General features: G+C 32.0%; 2 protein-coding genes across 4 annotated transcripts in view; one reads left to right on the top strand and one right to left on the bottom strand.

Moving 5' to 3' along the window:
- LOC143063463 (guanine deaminase-like) overlaps nucleotides 1-1,325 on the bottom strand; it is a 37,932-nt gene extending 36,607 nt beyond the window's left edge. The window contains exon 1 of the mRNA XM_076235634.1: nucleotides 1,135-1,325. Within this exon, the coding sequence (XP_076091749.1) occupies nucleotides 1,135-1,239 (105 nt within the window). The 5' untranslated portion in view covers nucleotides 1,240-1,325. The remainder of the gene's footprint in view (nucleotides 1-1,134) is intronic.
- Nucleotides 1,326-8,490: 7,165 nt separating this feature from the next.
- On the top strand, nucleotides 8,491-13,785 carry LOC143063462 (uncharacterized). Of its 3 annotated transcripts, none has more exons than XM_076235632.1 (2): nucleotides 8,491-8,526; nucleotides 12,542-13,785. In XM_076235632.1, exon 2 carries the CDS (start codon nucleotides 12,569-12,571, stop codon nucleotides 13,664-13,666), a length of 1,098 nt encoding a protein of 365 aa, XP_076091747.1. In that variant the 5' UTR covers nucleotides 8,491-8,526; nucleotides 12,542-12,568; the 3' UTR covers nucleotides 13,667-13,785. The 3 variants fall into 3 exon arrangements, with proteins under 3 accessions (XP_076091747.1, XP_076091748.1, XP_076091746.1); XM_076235633.1 differs by lacking the exon at nucleotides 8,491-8,526 and adding an exon at nucleotides 8,618-8,636; XM_076235631.1 differs by lacking the exon at nucleotides 8,491-8,526 and adding an exon at nucleotides 10,394-10,504.
- The last annotated feature ends 3,579 nt before the right edge of the window (nucleotides 13,786-17,364 follow it).

Genomic DNA, 17,364 nt, shown 5'->3' with positions numbered 1-17,364 from the left:
TACACAGTTTTCTCTGCTTTCAAATCTTTCTGTTTGAACCCGTCGACCTGGAACTTGTCAATTATTGGTAATATTAATTATTTGGAAAACAAAAGGTCCTGGCTATCCAGGAATGGAGTATTTTTTAATCCACATCATTGTCCCATATTAGTTATCTTAGAAAGTCTTGCTGATTGCTGAATAAAACTACAATAGGGAAAAATTTGACAAAGATTGAATTTAGTAGTGTCGGCCCAAAATCCTAAATACACCGTTTGGTGGTGCGCCTGTCAAATGCGGAACGTACCCTTTGATTATGACCCGTGTATATAGCAAAATCCTAAATACACCGTTTGGTGGTGCGCCTGTCAAATGCGGAACGTACCCTTTGATTATGACCCGTGTATATAGCAAAATCCTAAATACACCGTTTGGTGGTGCGCCTGTCAAATGCAGAACGTACAGATAAGGTAATAGGTAACAGGTGAATATAGTATTGGTATCGGTATCGGATTCGACCCGGAACTTGTTAATTATTGGCAATATTAATTATGTGGGAAACAAAAGGGTCTGGAGTGGTGTAATTTTTAATCTATACCATTGTCCTATATTAGATATATATAGAGTTGAATTCTTTGATTTGTCGTTTTTACCCGATGACGGCTGACAAATTGGACCTCGTAATTTTAGTATTATAGATTATTCTATGATCTTATATTTGATAAATGTATGTCAAAATGCTCAGTCATAATGCTACAAAAAAAATATTACATTGCAAACGACGAATAATCTTTAATGTCAGCCTTGCTCCAATATATATAACTTGATAGAATAAAGTATATGCAAATAAACTATTACCAAGCACATATATATGATAATTTATAGCCGAATTTAATTTTGTAAATAACGGGGCAATAAACCTAATACGCACTTTACACGCACATGATTATTTTTTGTAGAAATATTGTTTTTCAGGAACAATGAAGTTTATATTCTTTAGGTTTAGTTTAATTTTCATAATCAAAATTTTACACGACGTTGATTTAATAGCCTCGCAGCATACAGTGATAATCTATAAGGACAAATATGTCATGGTGTTATTTAACCGATCACCTTTAACTATTTCGCGTCTGTAAGAATTGTAAATATACATACCTTTCCGTTAGAAACTCCTATGATGTGATCTGCAAAAACAATTAAAGGATTTTCAATTGTCGAATGTGCAAACATTCCACGTATAACAAATAAAGGTCGGTCCATATTTAATGTCTAGGCGGCGTGGAAATGGTCACAGAGTGAAAAGTAACTTGGGTTAAATCTAGGACATAATATAGTATACTATTCCCAGGTTAAATAGACCGTTTGCATAATCTGTTGATTATAAGTTAAAGTATAGTATGTACTATATCATATAGCAATCATAGTAACGTTCTCCTCACACTTTCTCTGGAATGATTGCTACACAAACACGCACCTTCTTCAATTGATACGAATTCTCACATATACTCAGGAATGAAACCAAATCTAACACTTTAAATAATTTCCAGAATTTATTATAATTCCAACCACAAATTGATTACTTTCACATTTTTTACAACGAACGTTGATCGAGTTAGTGTTCATCTACATCTACCCAATACTTCTATAAATTTCAATACTTGAAGATTACAAGAAGGCACTTGTATATAGGGATATTTTTTTTAAATAAATATTAACAATAAAATTTCAAATCATTTTTTATAAAGTTTTTGTACATGTAGATGACGTATAGATGAAACATGTTTTTATACTATTTGATTAACACATGCATTCGCAACTTTTTTTTTTTTACATATATACATGTACACTAATCAATTTTAAAATGAGCAATGGTTCCCATATCCTCCTCTAAATATTCATACCACCGTGACAGGCGCGTCTTTGTGTACTAATGTCTAAAAACAAAACTTTTCATCAATCAAAAACAGGAAAAGGCAGATTAAACAGGTCAAACAGGACAAGGAAATTCAAATCAACAAATAACTAGTCCGTCAACTAAATTTGCATTTATAATTCAAGAAGTGAAACTTATAGGTATAATGTTATAACCCTTTACTCTCACATATTTTTCCAAAGTATAAATAAGATAGGCTTTTGTTGAATACTCATGGCTTAAATAGTCACAAGATTGAAGATGTAAAAAGTTTTGTAAATTTGGTTTTGTAAAAATTCAGTATCTGATTGGCCTGGTAATCACACATATTTTCATTTTCTTTCACTGTAAAACCTACAAGACACAAAGAACAAGGAGACTATCACCAGGAGGTATAGCAGTTTATCTTACCTCCTATACATTTCTAGGAATATGATTGGTTAAAAGCGTCCTCGTGGATACCGTGTATATTCAATATTAGGTTAGTAGGGAGGCGGGGCTTAATTCAATACACGGTTAGTATTGGATTTACGACTTTGGCACTGTTTGGTTATTCAAAAGTATTGAAAGTTCTGTTTAATATTGTTATATCAAGGATGTTGATAATAAATAGTTATTGATTGCATTATTTTTTTAGTGCAGACCACTTGAAGAAGGTTCTTAAAATTGAACACTTGAACATTTTAATATAGAAATAAGGAGATGTGTTATGATAGCAAATAAGACAACTCTAGTCTAAATTCAACACATAAAGATAGTCGGTAATATAAATTCGTTACATATAGTGTGCCAGTGACTTAATATGCTATATACTGGGTCAGTAGATTCCATATGGGATTCGAGCTTCGCTTTTACCCCATATGGAATTTACTGACCCCGTATATAGCATATTAGGTCACTAATATAAAAATTGCGGTTTTTATCCAACGCAATCATAGGTTTGAACGTAGTTTTCAATTTAGACTCGTTTATATTTTTTCGTTTGGGCTTGTATCATATTTTCCCACCGGTTTATATGATCCGTTCATCCTATATTGACTCTTCAAATTCAAGAGTATATCTAAAAATGAGGGTACTTTGTATATGGCCTTCCAAAAATCGTTTCGATCCCTAACATCACTGAAGAGACATTTATTGTCGAAATCCGGATCTGGTATACTAAAAAAATATTGACACCGTATGTTTGTGGCATAACATCGTGGCCACAAGTTAAAACATTTTTTTCTGTTTAGTATTAAATTTATATTAAGATCCATTTTGTTACATCTTGTGATCAATTTTATTTGGCAATCGCCAATGGCAGTCAGCAGGGTTAAAGAACATCAGTTGTTTGACCTGTAAGTCAAATGCGTTTTGTTTAAATATACTTTTTCACTTTTTTTGGTCTTTTGGAATATGTTGTTTGTGCTGTTTTTAGACCCTTTTACAACGAAATTTGTTTTACATGCACACGTATAAAAATTGCGGTTTTTATCCAACGCAATCATAGGTTTGAACGTAGTTTTCAATTTAGATTCGTTCATATTAGGTCACTAACACACTATGTAACTAATAGTATTGTACACAACATATTGTTAGGGGGAGTCAAAGAAATGAAAAGGTCAATATTTACATTTTGGTTAAAGTTGGATAAACAAACATTTCAATTGGACTCTCTTAATTTATTTATAATTTTGTTATTTAAAATCATATGTTACATGTATGAATAAGGCTGATTCAGAACTAATAATTAGACACTGGTTGCTTCAAAAATTAAGTTCTGCAAATAAGCTATTAGGCCGGGGTATTCTGATCTATGGTGACTTTAATGTCCGAACCAGAGAACTGCAGGATAACATCCAAAATGACGGGGCAATGAAAATCTTAACGACTGTCCTGTCCCTGAAAGTTTCCATTAGTAAGACGTTCGCTGGATAAAGGAATTAACATACTGCAACCTTCTTATGTCCCTTTGTAAAGACATTCAGTTTTAAAAGACTTCCTAATTTGAGATCACAGCTATATATGTTCGGTGTGAGCCAAGGATCCGTGTTGAAGACCGTACTGTGACCTATCATGGTTTACTTTTATAAATTGTGACTTGGATGGAGAGTTGTCTCATTAGCACTCATGATATCACATCTTTTTATATCTATAAATATAGATGTTTTTTTTTTGCATAGACAAATAAAATTGAGAATGGAAATGGGGAATGTGTCAAAGAGACAACAACCCGACCATAGAGCAGACAACAGCAGAAGGTCATCAACAGGTCTTCAATGCAGCAAGAAATTCCCGCACCCGGAGGCGTCCTTCAGCTGGCACCTAAACAAATATATATATACTAGTTCAGTGATAATGAACGCCATACTAAACTCCAAATTGTACACAAGAAACTAAAATCAAAAATTATACAAGTCTAACAAAGGCCAGAGGCTCCCGAATTTGGACATGCGCAAAATTGCGGCGGGGTTAAACATGTTTATGAGATCTCAAACCTCCCCCTATGCCTCTAGCCAATGCAGAAAAGTAAACGCATAACAATACGCACATTAAAATTCAGTTCAAGAGAAGTCCGAGTCTGATGTCAAGAGATGTAACCAAAGAAGATACAAAATGACCATTATACATAAATAACATCAGACTACTAGCAGTTAACTGACATGCCAGCTCCAGACTTCAATTAAACTGATTGAAAGATTATGTCTTCATCATATGAACATCAGTCACAATCCTTCCCGTGAGGGGTTTAGTATCATACCATCATAACATAATATATGAGAAGAACATAACCCGTGTCATGCAACTATAATAATGCAAAAATGCGTGTTATTTAAAGATAATATTTATCTATAAACTACAAGTAAAGCTGTGGTAAATAATGGAAGAAATTGCACAGAAGTTAAAGAGAATATTTATCATTTAATTGTAAAATAAAATGACAGAAGAATAAACGTAAATAAAACAAATTAAAGAAAGTTTAACTTGTTTATAGAACAATTTCCTAAAAACAATGTAAAGTGTTTAATCTTTTAAGCATACATGATAACGTTGTCTCAAAAATGTCCCCCAGCTAATTGATAAATGTATCAGCTTCGAAGGTATAAATATAATTGTATATACTTTTGAAATTAATAGACGAACAATTAAGATTAAGTAAATAAATTCTGCCTTTATCCGATATAGTCCATTGTTTATTAAAAGAGATCAAAGAACGCTATTGTATTGAGTAACAAAATATTACGTGTCGAATTAAGTCCAGTCTGCTATATAAAGAGTCGTGCAAAACTATTTGATTCATTAGACTGTGAACCAGAATAAAATGTAGTTAGCACACTGGATTGTCTTTCAAGGTCCCGTTGTCATGTCGAGTCCTAGCTAGTTCCCAAATAATGTGACATCAATGTGAGCTGTTCCCCGCAAAAAGAATTGATAAAAACATGAAAGAAAAACGATACAACACGAGTTACAAAGACGGGACCAAGTTCCCGCATAATACAACAAATGCCTTTATTGGAAGTTTCTAGGCGACTCATTCGAATTTTTTTACTTCATACAAGTTTGATGGTCAAAGCAAATTTGAATATATGCTAGCATCAACTCGTATATTTTATATAGTGAGCAACATTTTACTGTTAGATATCTACCAGTGGAATTTTCTGCCCACTGCTTATTATCATTATGCTTAATTAAATCATGTACACAAAGAAAGACTACTCTTGTGTCTCAATCTAAATATGGTAACTATCAATGCAGACAATATTATGATGGATGCTCTATTGGAAAAACTGGGTCAGTAAAACAAATAATATATTATTGTAACGAACAGGATTGATGATGAAAATGGTAATGCCATTGATTTAGCATCTCCAGTTCATGATATTCATGTAATCACAAACATAAATTTAAAAAAAAGAAAAGTTCTCGTTCTTCTGGTAAAAGAAACAAAGCATAAGATAAATAACCATGGGTATAGATCTAACGATATTTTTTTTTACCGAGGAACGAAGTTACAAAAAGACAACAATAATGTATACCTTCGTCAAACTTATTCCAGTTGTGTACACCATTATAACTAGAGGCTCTTAAGAGCCTGTGTCGCTCACCTTGGTATATGTGCATATTAAACACAGGACACAGATGGATTCATGACAAAATTGTGTTTTGGTGATGGTGATGTGTCTGTAGATCTTACTTTACTGAACATTCTTTCTCGATCTATAATAAACTTAGCCCTTTAGTTACAGAGGAAAATATTTTGTAAAAATTTACCAAAATTTACCAAATTAATGAAAATTGTTAAAAATTGACTATAAAGGGCAATAACTCTTTAAGTGGTCAACTGACCATTTTGGTTATGTTGACTTATTTGTAGATCTTACTGTGCGCTAAGTATTATTGCTGTTAACCGTTTATCCCTATCTATAATAGTATTCAAGATAATAATAAAAAAAGGGCAAAATTTCTTTAAAATTCACCAATTGGGGGCAGCAACCCTTCAACCAGTTATCCAATTCATCTGTATTAGTATTCAAGATAATAACCAAAAAGGGCAACATTTCTTAAAAATTCACCAATTGAGGGTAGCAACCCAACAACCAGTTGTCCAATTCATCAGTTTACAGCAGATAGATATTGATTTGATTAATAATTAAACCCTTTGACAGATTATCTCTAAATGCTTTGGTTTCAGAGTTATTAGCTAAAATCTACATTTTCCCTCTATGTTCTGTTTATAGCCAGGGCGGCCATCTTGGTTGATTGGCTGGGTCACCGCACACATTTTTTAGAACTAGATACCCTAATAATGATTGTGGCTAAGTTTGGTTAAATTTGGCCAAGTAGTTTCAGAGGAGAAGATTTTTGTAAAAGTTAACGACGACGGACGACGACGACGATGGACGACGGACGCCAAGTGATGAAAAAAGCTCACTTGTCCCTTTGGGCCAGGTGACATAATAAGCAGAAAACAGGCTGAGGTTTGTAGGACTTTTATAAGTCGAATCGATAGATTATACTATAAAGACGCAAAGTAATCAATAAATAATATTAAACTAACAATACACAGGCACCAGCCCCATATCAAATCAGAAATGGTTTGAAAATTTGATTTACAAATATTTGTTAAACTCAGATTTAGAACTTGAAAACACAAAAACACCTATATATAAAATGTCATGTTCTAAATCGACAATACGATCTGTCATACTCTCAATCGGTAATACGATGTGTCATGTTCTAAATCGACAATACAATCTGTCATACTCTCAATCGGTAATACGATGTGCCATGTTCCAAATCGACAATACGATCTGTCATACTCTCAATCGGTAATACGATGTGCCATGTTCCAAATCGACAAAACGATCTGTCATACTCTCAATCGGTAATACGATGTGCCATGTTCCAAATCGACAATACGATCTGTCATACTCTCAATCGGTAATACGATGTGTCATGTTCTAAATCGACAATACGATCTGTCATACTCTCAATCGGTTATACGATGTGTCATGTTCTAAATCGACAATACGATCTGTCATACTCTCAATCGGTAATACGATGTGTCATGTTCTAAATCGACAATACGATCTGTCATACTCTCAATCGGTAATACAATGTGTCATGTTCCAAATCGACAATACGATCTGTCATACTCTCAATCGGTAATACGATGTGTCATGTTCTAAATCGACAATACGATCTGTCATACTCTCAATCGGTAATACGATGTGTAATGTTCAAATTCGACGATGTGCCATGCTCCAATATCTCGAATACAATGAGTCATATTACAAATCTACCATAACTATGTTGGTTCATGCTCAAAATCGACCATTAGATATTCTCATGCTTCAAATCAACATTACGATGTGTTAACTAATGCCAAATTGACTATACAATGTGGCATGCTACAAAACGACCATACAATGTGGTATGTTCCAAGTCGATAATACGATGTGTCATTTTCCAAAAAAGACCATTATTTTTTTCTTGTTTAGACTATTCAATTGAAAGTCATGTAGGATTTACTCTTTAATTGATGATCCATTTTTATACATACGCATAACTTATTACGATCGAATTTAGTGTTATATTGTGGTATAAATCTAATCAATGCAGGTTAAACATAAATATATCCTTATCAAAGCTTTTGTCGAGTGTTACCGAAATCAGACGTATGTGTAACCTTCAAAATAAGTACACAAATTATCAACCAGGAAAAAGTAAAAGGTTTCATAAGTTCAAATAAATACAGGAATTTAAGCATTGAATACATCCTTGCTAAGTTGTCGTTGACAGGTAGCTTTCCCTTAATTGACAAAAATACAATGTGGTTTAAATGCAGATCATGTGTGCTTCCTTGTAAGCGAAGCTTGGAAACAGGGATCTGTATTTTTTTTTTATTTTTACATATGAGAAAGATTTGCTCAGCAGTCATCTAAACAAAACTGTCACACGACAAGCATGTTTGTAGAAAACAATACTTTCATTCTCTTAACGCTTGTTCCGTTCAACAAATGTCCAATGAGAAAAAATACAGGTTAAAGTGAATTCCCCACTCTACTTATGGAATTTTAAAGTTATTTATAGATCGAATTGCGGAAGTATACTTATTCGGTAAATATTTAATATTAGGTAAAATATTTGCTAAGGTATGTAGATATCATTTTTAAGTTATAGATGTTAAACAAAATCAAATTTTCATAAACTATGTACAGAATTTTGATACATAGATGGAAATACATAGCTTTCATTTGTTCAGGTATCTCAGACAGAACTATTTTAAAGAATAGAAAGAAAATTATAAGATATTCATCGACATTTTTTATAAAAAACAAAGTTGAATTAAATATAATAGTTACTTGTGTATTGATCATATCCGTTAAAATCACTTTAATGACTTATTTATACAATTTAAGATCATTTTATGTTCTACACGAATATAGTCATCAAAGTTCAGTGAAATAGTTTTACATTTTTTATTAATTGTATGAAATTTATTAATTGTTAGTGTGACTCCAGTGACGAGTATTACATACTTATTCAGTACAACATGTACCTTAAATCTTATCTATAATTGTATCAACGTAACTTTATATCAAACAAAACACCTTAACCTAAATAATATCAAACAAATCATTTTCAGGAAATTATATATTAGCTTGAAACTCCAGTTGATAAAACTTCGCTTATATTTCCCGAACGTGTTGGGATTTAACTATTTAAAGGAAGAGCTTTGTTATCATGATTTTGTTAGCCCTCTGTGATTTACGATTTACTTCACACGGAACGAATCAGATATTATTTTTTTATTATTATTATTATTGCCGGTCAGTATTTCAAAGGAGTAGGTCCGGTAAGGGCCGATTTTTGCCTCAAATTTCAGGTTCATCTAACGAATTTTTGACACTTTTTAAACACTTAAGTGTCTATTTCAATTGATTCAATTAGTTTATGTGAAAGATTTTAACTGATTTAGTCATTAAAAACGCTCCGATTCAAGCTCAAATATGAAAAATCTATCAATTATGCCAAAAAACGTCACTTTTCAGATGTTTTTTGTCAAAAATGAAAGTAGCCGCATACGTGTTCATCCTCAACCTTTATATATATTATGTATTATCATCAAATACAACTTACATTTGAATATTATGAATGAACACGAATGCGGCCACTTTCATTTAAGACGGAAACCGTCTAAAATTTAACTAAAATGCTAAAATTGTGAAGATTTCAGTAATTTAGCATGACTTAATGATGCTAGTACCTGATATATGGGCATTGTACTGTAAAAAAAAAACAGCCCATATTTATGTAGCAAAAGCATTCTTCTTTCCAGTAAATAGCTAAAAGATTACATTTTCACACTTTTGTAAAACCGCTATATTTTGGGGCCAAAAGGGGTCTTACTGAACCTACTCCTTTTAAGTGAACTGAAAAAAACTGTTTTTTGCGAGTGATCACTGAACTGAAAAAACTGTTTTTTGCGAGTGATCACATATATTTGTGTCCATATTGTTCGATGCTTATTATATGACGAATTGTTTATCATACAAATTTCACTGCTATGTAAGCATCTCAACTTATTTTTCGCTATCGTCTCGAAGTTTTTTTTTTATCCCTCAATAATTATAATTCTAGTACACTGGATTCTTTATAACGAAGTAGTTTTCAGAGTTTTGCACAATGACAGCGAATATTAAATGGTAAGAAAGCATGGTGTCATTATTACAAATTAATATGCTTCAAGTTAGCGGTCTAGTCTTGTAATAATTCATTTAATCTATAATTTATATGTTTATGCTTTCGATAAAACTAGGGATATGATTTTTCAAAATAATAAATTAAGAGGATGTGGTGTAATTGCCAATGAGACAACTATCCACCATTTTTATAAAAAGGTTAACGTAATATACATTAGTATTTATATATGATTTAACCGATTTATAGATTATCATATATTTATCATTTACTTTAAAGTGATAAACAATTGTTAGCCATACACAAATAAATAAACAAATTTAACGTTACAATACCTTGACCGCTATATATAATAGATATGTTGTAATAAAGCTGACGTCCATGTAACAATTGTTTTGTTGCATTACAGTTTGGAATTTTCTGATTCATGTAAGTAAAATACATATTGCACGTAGAAAAAAAGGTAAAAATATCCGAGACGATCTAGGAGTAGTTTTGGTAACAGGGATGCAACACAAATTATATATTAAAATCGGTTCGACTAAAAAATATATTTGAACGCTAACCTGCTCTGACATTCTACCATCACATATGATAGCTTAATGTTTTGTAAAAAGGCCAGATTTTAGAATATAGCTGTATAATAGTTGTTTGTGTGGTGACTGGTCTTATTCTAAATCGTCAATTACTATATACTCTTCAAGTAATGAAACTAGTCATCTTAAGCTTAATGAGGCTCGAGGGTATAAAAATTTCAGAAAAAAATTAAACATTTGTTTTTCATTACAAATTTTATTTATTACCTTTAGTAGTTGTTACTTTATCAAATGGTACAAAAATCAATCCGTGATGGGCCCAGATGACTTTTAAAATGTAGATATCATTGAAAAAGCTCCAATTATCTCCCTTTGGTGCAAAAATGCAATTTTATGGCATTAAAATTAAAATATCTTTTTCAACTCATCGGTGACCTATATTTTTTATTATGATTTTCAAATAAGCTGTACTTAAACTAAATCATTGTAAAATTTGAGCGATTTCTGTAATTACGTTCTTTTTTTATTTCGATATTACCTTTACTTCTCCTTTTAGAAAAAAAGCACCTTTATGAAAATGTATGCTCCTTTCGAAGGCAGATTGTGAGCGCAAAACCTTTACGAAAATGTATGCTTCTTTCGAAGGCAGATTGTGAGCTCAAATGAACGGTGACCCTATTCTTTTATTTTATTTTTCTACTAAGTAAAAAATAGAGAGAAATCCTATATCAAATAAAAAAAAAATCTTTAGACCCGCGAGCCCCCTTAAGGTAGCACAATACAAAGATTTTTTTACTTCCAATCACTAACCTTTGAAATGCTGTAACTTTCTTATAAATGCATAGAAAATAATAAAAGAGGTATATATAAATAGATAAAAGATTAATTTTTTAAATGGATGCAATATATTTATTATGCAATCATTATGTAATCAATTATTATGTAATTAGTGGCAAAATCTGGGTAAGTTCACTTCAATGAATTTAGCTCTATCATCTCTTTAACTATACAGAAAATTTTAACGAAATCTTAATCAACACATTATGGGCTTCAAAAGGGTGTCTCAGATTGTCTCTATAGTATTCCATTCTCTCATAAATCTCTAATTAGTGTAAACATCCTAACCACATAAAAGAAGATAATGTTTAATTAGGTGTAAAATTTGTTCTATTCATTCTATCTGAAATCTGAGACACCCTTTTGTAGATAATGGCCATAGGAACAACATATAATAAAATCAACCCTCTAGGGATACCTATGCAGAAGCTAATTTCATTTGAAAGTGGAAATTTGATGAAAAATATTTTAGACACAGTTAACATTATAATTGGTTACATAATTGTTGCATAATACTAACATTGCATTAATGTGAAAGAAAAATCTGTTAGCTATCCAAAACTACCACTTTTATAAATTTTCAAGCATTTTTAAGAAAGTTACAGCATTTTAAAACTTAGGAGTTGGAGTTATAAAATCTTTGTATTGTGCTACCTTAAGTGTTGTTACTTGTCATATACTAAAACCTACTGAGTATAGTTGTTGGTGTTGTTGCAAGCCAATACCAGGCTATTTTCTAACACCAGCTATAGCTTTTAATTTTGAACTGTTATTTAATAAACTCAACTATTTTTATAGCTTTTATCAAACTATTATTTATTGCCGTGTTACAATGGGTCAACATCACATAATATTGTATATGCATTTTCTGAGTATCAACATTTCGTATTATTCGGCCAGCAAAAATAAATCTCAATGTGTCTAAAGGTAAAGTATAGTTGCAAATCCTCTCCTCTTTTTTTTAGACATAATGACCATACCTTTGTTTACGAACGCCAAGTTTACGAAAGTATCAAATATAAAATGCTTTTTTGAACAGGTGTGTATTCAATTCTTAAAGTGAAACTAGAATTCTATGTGTCTCTGTTTTCAGGAAATTTCTAGGTCTAGTTATTCTGTGATGGAGGATGATTGTGATGACTGTTGTGCATCCTGTTGCTGTGTAGGATGTTCAGTACTGGGATATGCAATTTGCTTTAAAAAGATGCGTCGTTCTATCCGAATTCGATTATTTATGATTTATTTAAATATTTTATGTTTGACATTTGGTATAATTACTGGAGCTATATTTTTCGGACCGTATACTACACATTTTACGTCTACAGATTTTCGCTCAATTAAAGATCGCCTTTCTTTCTTATTTTGTGAAGGTGTGACTATAACAAGTGTCGGTGATCTTAGATCCTCATTTTCGGCCTATATCTTAGATTCGGAACCAATGATAAATGAGACATTTCTTCAGAGTTTTACCAGTGAAGTGACAATGTATGTACACCAGGAAGACTATAAATATCATTCATTCTATTTTCTTCGTGGGTCCGTCATCAATATAGGAGTGTGTGCGGATAGTTTCATACAAATGAATATAATTAAAGGAAAGCACGATCTCAAGGAATATATTGACAACAATTTTGCGTGTGATAGTTGTATAAAAAAGACCATTAATGTATACCAACGGAAGTGTTTACGGACGTCTGATTTCGTAGAGGTTCTATATAATGTTTCAGAATCGGATGATTATTTCATCTTTTACCTAAGCCCTCTAGAGGATGCTTGGGTAACAGCAAAATACCATATAAACCGGACAATATACGATGTATCTACCGCACGAGATGCGTATTCCTCTGTTGTGCAGTGCGAATTCACCCTGGACTTAAAACCTCAGTATATTATCGTTCACTTAGACAACACGGGATCTATGGCACAGTATAATATAATGACTGATTGTAAAGGTCGGACTTGGGTTTATTTGTCAATATTTTTTGTTATCCCTTATCTAATCGGAATATTTGTTTGCATACTTATATATAAATGTTGTAAAGACCCGGATACCTCGGAGCTGACAGGAGAAATATCACCTAGTATTAACAGTCCTTTAATCTATAATTATCCTAGTTATCAGTCAACGGAAATTATTGGACCACCAAAATATGAGGACATTATAAGGGACGAGGCCCCTCCACCTTATTCGGAGGCGATAGGACCCATTATTAACTAGAATCAAATATATTATGTAAATCCGTTATTGATAAATATAAGCGTCACATAACTTAAAGCAGAAATATTGTACTGAAAGTTAAACTATGGAGATAAATAAACTCATCATAGATACCCGGATTCAAATTTTATATTTGTGCTAGTTTTCACATGAGGCTATTCTTTATCTTATATAACAGCTTAGTTAAGGAAGTACTAGTATATATTTTTGTTCATGCATATATGCATTAGATTTCTTTATTGAATGTCTTTAAGAACAATAGCTACACACACCAGATAAAAGCAGACTTAATTGAATGTCTTTAAGAACAATAGCTACACACACCAGATAAAAGCAGACTTAATTGAATGTCTTTAAGAACAATAGCTACACACACCAGATAAAAGAAGACGTAATTGAATGTCTTTAAGAACAATAGCTACACACACCAGATAAAAGAAGACGTATAAATTGAATGTATTTAAGAACAATAGCTACACACACCAGATAAAAGCAGACTTAATTGAATGTCTTTAAGAACAATAGCTACACACACCAGATAAAAGAAGACGTAATTGAATGTCTTTAAGAACAATAGCTACACACACCAGATAAAAGCAGACTTAATTGAATGTCTTTAAGAACAATAGCTACCCACACCAGATAAAAGCAGACTTAATTGAATGTCTTTAAGAACAATAGCTACACACACCAGATAAAAGAAGACGTAATTGAATGTCTTTAAGAACAATAGACTTAATTGAATGTCTTTAAGAACAATAGCTACACACACCAGATAAAAGCAGACTTAATTGAATGTCTTTAAGAACAATAGCTACACACACCAGATAAACGCAGACTTAATTGAATGTCTTTAAGAACAATAGCTACACACACCAGATAAAAGAAGACTTAATTGAATGTCTTTAAGAACAATAGCTACACACACCAGATAGAAGCAGACTTAATTGAATGTCTTTAAGAACAATAGCTACACACACCAGATAAAAGCAGACTTAATTGAATGTCTTTAAGAACAATAGCTACACGCACCAGATAAAAGCAGACTTAATTGAATGTCTTTAAGAACAATAGCTACACACACCAGATAAAAGCAGACTTAACTGAATGTCTTTAAGAACAATAGCTACACACACCAGATAAAAGCAGACTTAATTGAATGTCTTTAAGAACAATAGCTACACACACCAGATAAACGCAGACTTAATTGAATGTCTTTAAGAACAATAGCTACACACACCAGATAAAAGAAGACTTAATTTAAAGATTATAATCGTAATGAGAATACGTTAATCTTTCATATTTGATATCGAGTTAATGCACATTCACTGGGGTACAACTGATATCCGTAACTGCAGTTACGTATATCCCAAGATGGCAGACGATGTTTCAGGTAAATATTTCTTTTGTCGATTTTGCAATAAATATGCATCATTCTTCGGTATTTCGTGTCTTTTTTAACGTATTACTAAATTTGAAACGGGAATATTGACGTGTTTTGTCATAGTTAAGCCGCCTAAGAGAGAAATCAGCAATCCAAAAAAACGCGATGATAAGGGTAACTGATAAAAATTTATTGACGTTGATATGCGTAACTGGAAATATTGATATCCGTAACTGATTATTTTCTAAACAATTATTATTCTCGTTTGAAATTAAATAATAGTCTGTCGTTATCGCGATCGGTATCAGAAATGTTTCCAAAGTCTTTACAAACATTGTGAGAAAATATATTGACCATGTGACCAATTCTGTATTTTTATATAGCCAACAGCATGCCTAGTGAGTTTGAAGATGGATCTTTGGTTGTGGTAAGTATACAAATATTGCCGATTTATTTATATTCAAAATAGGTGCGGAAGTGTAAAATGTTTGATCATAAAATGAGGTGTTATAAATAACATGATACGGAAAGGGACATGTGTAAAATACGTACTGTTTCGTTATAATTGCCGAGAATTAAAGACGTCTACATTTCCTATTCGCAACAGTTAGAAACAGTCAGAACTCAGAAATTATTGGTTTGAAAAATTATTTTTCATGTTATGTTAAAATGGGAATAAAATAAATCCATATATCATAAAAATGTAAAAGGAAGCTTTTTGAAAAGATAGAAATTGGCACATCATTGTCATATATAGATATTGGACAAAAGTGAGTTCCCTCTCCACAAATGTCCTATCATTTCAAAAATGATGCATATTTATTACAAAATCGACAAAAGAAATATTTACCTGAAACATCGTCTGCCATCTTGGGATATACGTAACTGCAGTTACGGATATCAGTTTTACCCCAGTGACATTGCTTCAATTACAAAACCATCAGAAATTACAATTTTGAACGCACAATTCATACTTGTATTTTGAAAAAAATACTGAAACATCATTTAAGGTTCATCTTTATTTTCAGTGAGCATTTGTTATAATTTTTAAATCATATTTCTTACTTTAAATCAAGCTGAATAAAAACATTTGCTTTCCTTTTCCTAAAAACCTCATTTGTATAGCATCTAAATTATACATTGAACACATTAATATCCTCATTATTACACGTAATACTATGTTAACAAACTGAACATATAAAAGCTGTTATTATTGTCAATTCAGTAATTAACGAAATGTTTAACGAGTGCACTGATGGTATTTATTCCTTATAAATGCTGTGTGCAAGTTGTTATTTTTTAAAATGAAAAAAGACTATTTGTAGAATATTTGTACTACAAGTAATTAGAATTTAAACACACCCCCCTTCTTTCATTAATCAGATTTATTGTTAACTTCACATACATATACTACAACGTCTATCATTTGAATTGATATCCTTATTAATTATTTATTCAGTGTCATGTATAAAACTATTTATTTCAGCTTCCCAATTGTAAACTTTCTATTTCTATGTAGCAATATTCCAGCAGCGCCTGCATACGGAGTATATATCTCCCAATTGATACGATATTATGGGCTTGTATGTCATTTCATCATTTCCTTGAGAGAGGGTTGCTGCTTACAAGGAAGCTATCAAATCAAGAGTTCAAAATGGTGAAGTTGTAATCATCACTTCGTAAATTTTACGGACGCCATCACAAGTTTGTTGACCGTTCAATATTGAATAACCGTTTCACAGATGATATCGGATATGTTCCTTGTGTCGTTACTACAATCCCCTTCCCTTTTCACGAATATGACCTACCGAATAAGATTATTTACCGGGTTTGTAATAACATAAAACAACACGACGGGTGACACATGTGGAGCAGGATCTGCTTACCGTTCCGGAGAACACGAGATCACCCCCAATTTTTGGTGGATTGTGTTGCTTAGTCTTTAGTTTTCTATGTTGTGTTCATTTATTTGTCTGTTTGTCTTTGTCTTTTTTAGCCATGACGTTGTCAATATTTTTTATCTATGAGTTAGACTGTCCCTTTTTCATCTTTCGCTCCTCATCTTTCGCCCCTCTTTTCTAAATACAGAAGCCTCAACCCAGTCCTCGTTTCCTCGATTGTTTCGAACTATTGAAAAGTAAAATAACAAAATTTCCGAACTCCTAGGATATTTCAAATCGGAAAAAACTTTATCAAATGGCAAAATCAAAAGCTCTAGCACATCAAACGAATGGAAAACAACTGTCAAATTCCCGACTATGTACAGTCATTTCCTTATGTAGACAATAAGATCATACGGCACGATATTGAAAAT

Source organism: Mytilus galloprovincialis, chromosome 2 (assembly GCF_965363235.1).
Source record: "Mytilus galloprovincialis chromosome 2, xbMytGall1.hap1.1, whole genome shotgun sequence".
NCBI lineage: Eukaryota > Metazoa > Mollusca > Bivalvia > Mytilida > Mytilidae > Mytilus > Mytilus galloprovincialis.
The sequence above is the reverse complement of the archived record's forward strand: the minus strand, read 5'-3'. Positions and strand labels throughout refer to the sequence as shown.

Coding starts and splice junctions, on each gene's coding strand:
- LOC143063462 (XM_076235632.1), top strand. CDS start 12,569: ATGGAGGATGATTGTGATGACTGTTGTGCATCCTGTTGCTGTGTAGGA.